The following is a 1,921-nucleotide window of genomic DNA, read 5'->3' as shown; positions in this document are numbered from 1 at the left end:
GTTATTTGGAATGTCGTTAAAGAATTTTCAAGATACTCTAATAAACCACGTCCATTTTAGGTCGCGCGTCTCCGTTGTAAGCGCTAGGTTGCGGGTTCGATTCCTCTCCGGTGCGGATTTTAACCTAAACGGATAAGGTTCGCTCTCGGAACTTCTTCCACATCGATTCTCAATAAATTCACATCGATCGATGGTCGATCGACATCGATAGACGGCCGTCGACTATTTAGGGTATATTAGGTCTTTTTTCGTTCATCCTATTTATCTTATCGTATCTCTTATCTCGCGTTCACGATTCGTGTGTTCCAGTGAATGTAAGAACGCTGTGTGGGATTGTAAGCTGGCCACGGAGAAAGAGATCTCAACCTACCCCAATGAGATTTATGAGATGAGTACCTACTGTAATGCTAGTCAACACTTGGCCTTCACTCATTGTGAACCTGCAGAGCCTGTTACTTGTCATGTAAGTCTGCCTTGTAAGCTCTAGGTCGCGAATGACTATTATTAAATATGTTTATATTAGACATCCTAGGTTATAAAGTTATGAAATGGGTAACTACAAAACTTATTACCTTTATATGAACTTCGCATCAAAAAAGATAACATGTTGATTATAGAACCTTCTGAAGTAGCATCAGCATTTAACGACTTTTGGAGCAATATTGCTACTCACTATTATCCTTCTTTGGGAATGTCTTCCTCTTCGGTCCTTCCAACAACGAACTCGATCCCTTCTACATCTACCTCTTCTGTCCCTTCTACGTCTACCTCTTCGATACCTGCTACACCGACCTATTTGATCCCTACTACATCTATTATCCTTCTTTGGGAATGTCTTCCTCTTCGGTCCTTCCAACAACGAACTCGATCCCTTCTACATCTACCTCTTCTGTCCCTTCTACATCTACCTCTTCGATCCCTGCTACACCGACCTATTTGATCCCTACTACATCATCTGTCCCTACTCCATCTTCTGTCTCTACTACATCTTCTGTCCCCACTCCATCTCCTGTCCCTACTCCATCTTCGATCCCTAATACATCTTCGGTCCCTACTACATCTTCTGTCCCTACTACATCTTCGGTCCCTACTACATCTTCTGTCCCTACTCCATCTTCTGTCCCTACTCCATCTTCGGTCCCTACTACATCTTCGGTCCCTACTACATCGTCGATCCCTAATACATCTTCGGTCCCTACTACATCGTCTGTCCCTACTACATCTTCGGTCCCTACTCCATCTTCGATCCCTAATACATCTTCGGTCCCTACTACATCTTCTGTCCCTACTACATCTTCTGTACCTACTCCATCTTCGGTCCCTACTCCATCTTCTGTACCTACTCCATCTTCTGTCCCTACTCCATCTTCTGTCCCTACTCCATCTTCGATCCCTAATACATCTTCGGTCCCTACTACATCTTCTGTCCCTACTACATCTTCTGTACCTACTCCATCTTCGGTCCCTACTCCATCTTCTGTACCTACTCTATCTTCTGTCCCTACTCCATCTTCGGTCCCTACTACATCTTCGGTCCCTACTACATCTTCGGTCCCTACTACATCTTCGGTCCCTACTACATCTTCGGTCCCTACTACATCTTTTTCCTACGTAAAAAGTTGAGAAAAATCCAAATCTGAGGTCAAAACTCCGAAAAAGAAACTTTACAAGGTCGAAAATTCATGTGACGTCACCGAGTATCCGGAGACAAATCGATTCATTTCCGGATCCAGAAGTTGTAGAACAAAAAATTCCCTAGTTTCTTATGCAAAAAATTCCCTAGTTTCTTCGGTCCCTACTACATCTTCGGTCCCTACTACATCTTCTGTCCCCACTACATCTTCTGTCCCTACTACATCAACCTCTTCGGTCCTTTCTATTTCTACTTCTTCAGTCCCTTCTTCCTCCTCCGCTAACCCAC

At 43.8% G+C, this 1,921-nt stretch overlaps 1 protein-coding gene across 1 annotated transcript; it reads left to right on the top strand.

Annotated features, from left to right (window-relative positions):
• Positions 1-586: 586 nt before the first annotated feature.
• On the top strand, positions 587-1,911 carry LOC103522126 (flocculation protein FLO11-like; the record flags this gene model as incomplete). Its single annotated transcript, XM_026832463.1, has 3 exons — positions 587-810; positions 951-1,598; positions 1,821-1,911. Coding segments are annotated over exons 1-3 (945 nt in total), but the record flags the coding sequence as incomplete, so codon positions are not given.
• Between the last annotated feature and the right edge of the window lie 10 nt (positions 1,912-1,921).

Source organism: Diaphorina citri, unplaced genomic scaffold, assembly GCF_000475195.1.
Source record: "Diaphorina citri unplaced genomic scaffold, Diaci psyllid genome assembly version 1.1 scaffold6993, whole genome shotgun sequence".
NCBI classification, from domain to species: Eukaryota; Metazoa; Arthropoda; class Insecta; order Hemiptera; family Psyllidae; genus Diaphorina; species Diaphorina citri.
Note: the sequence above shows the minus strand (reverse complement) of the source record. Positions and strands in the feature narration are given on the sequence as shown.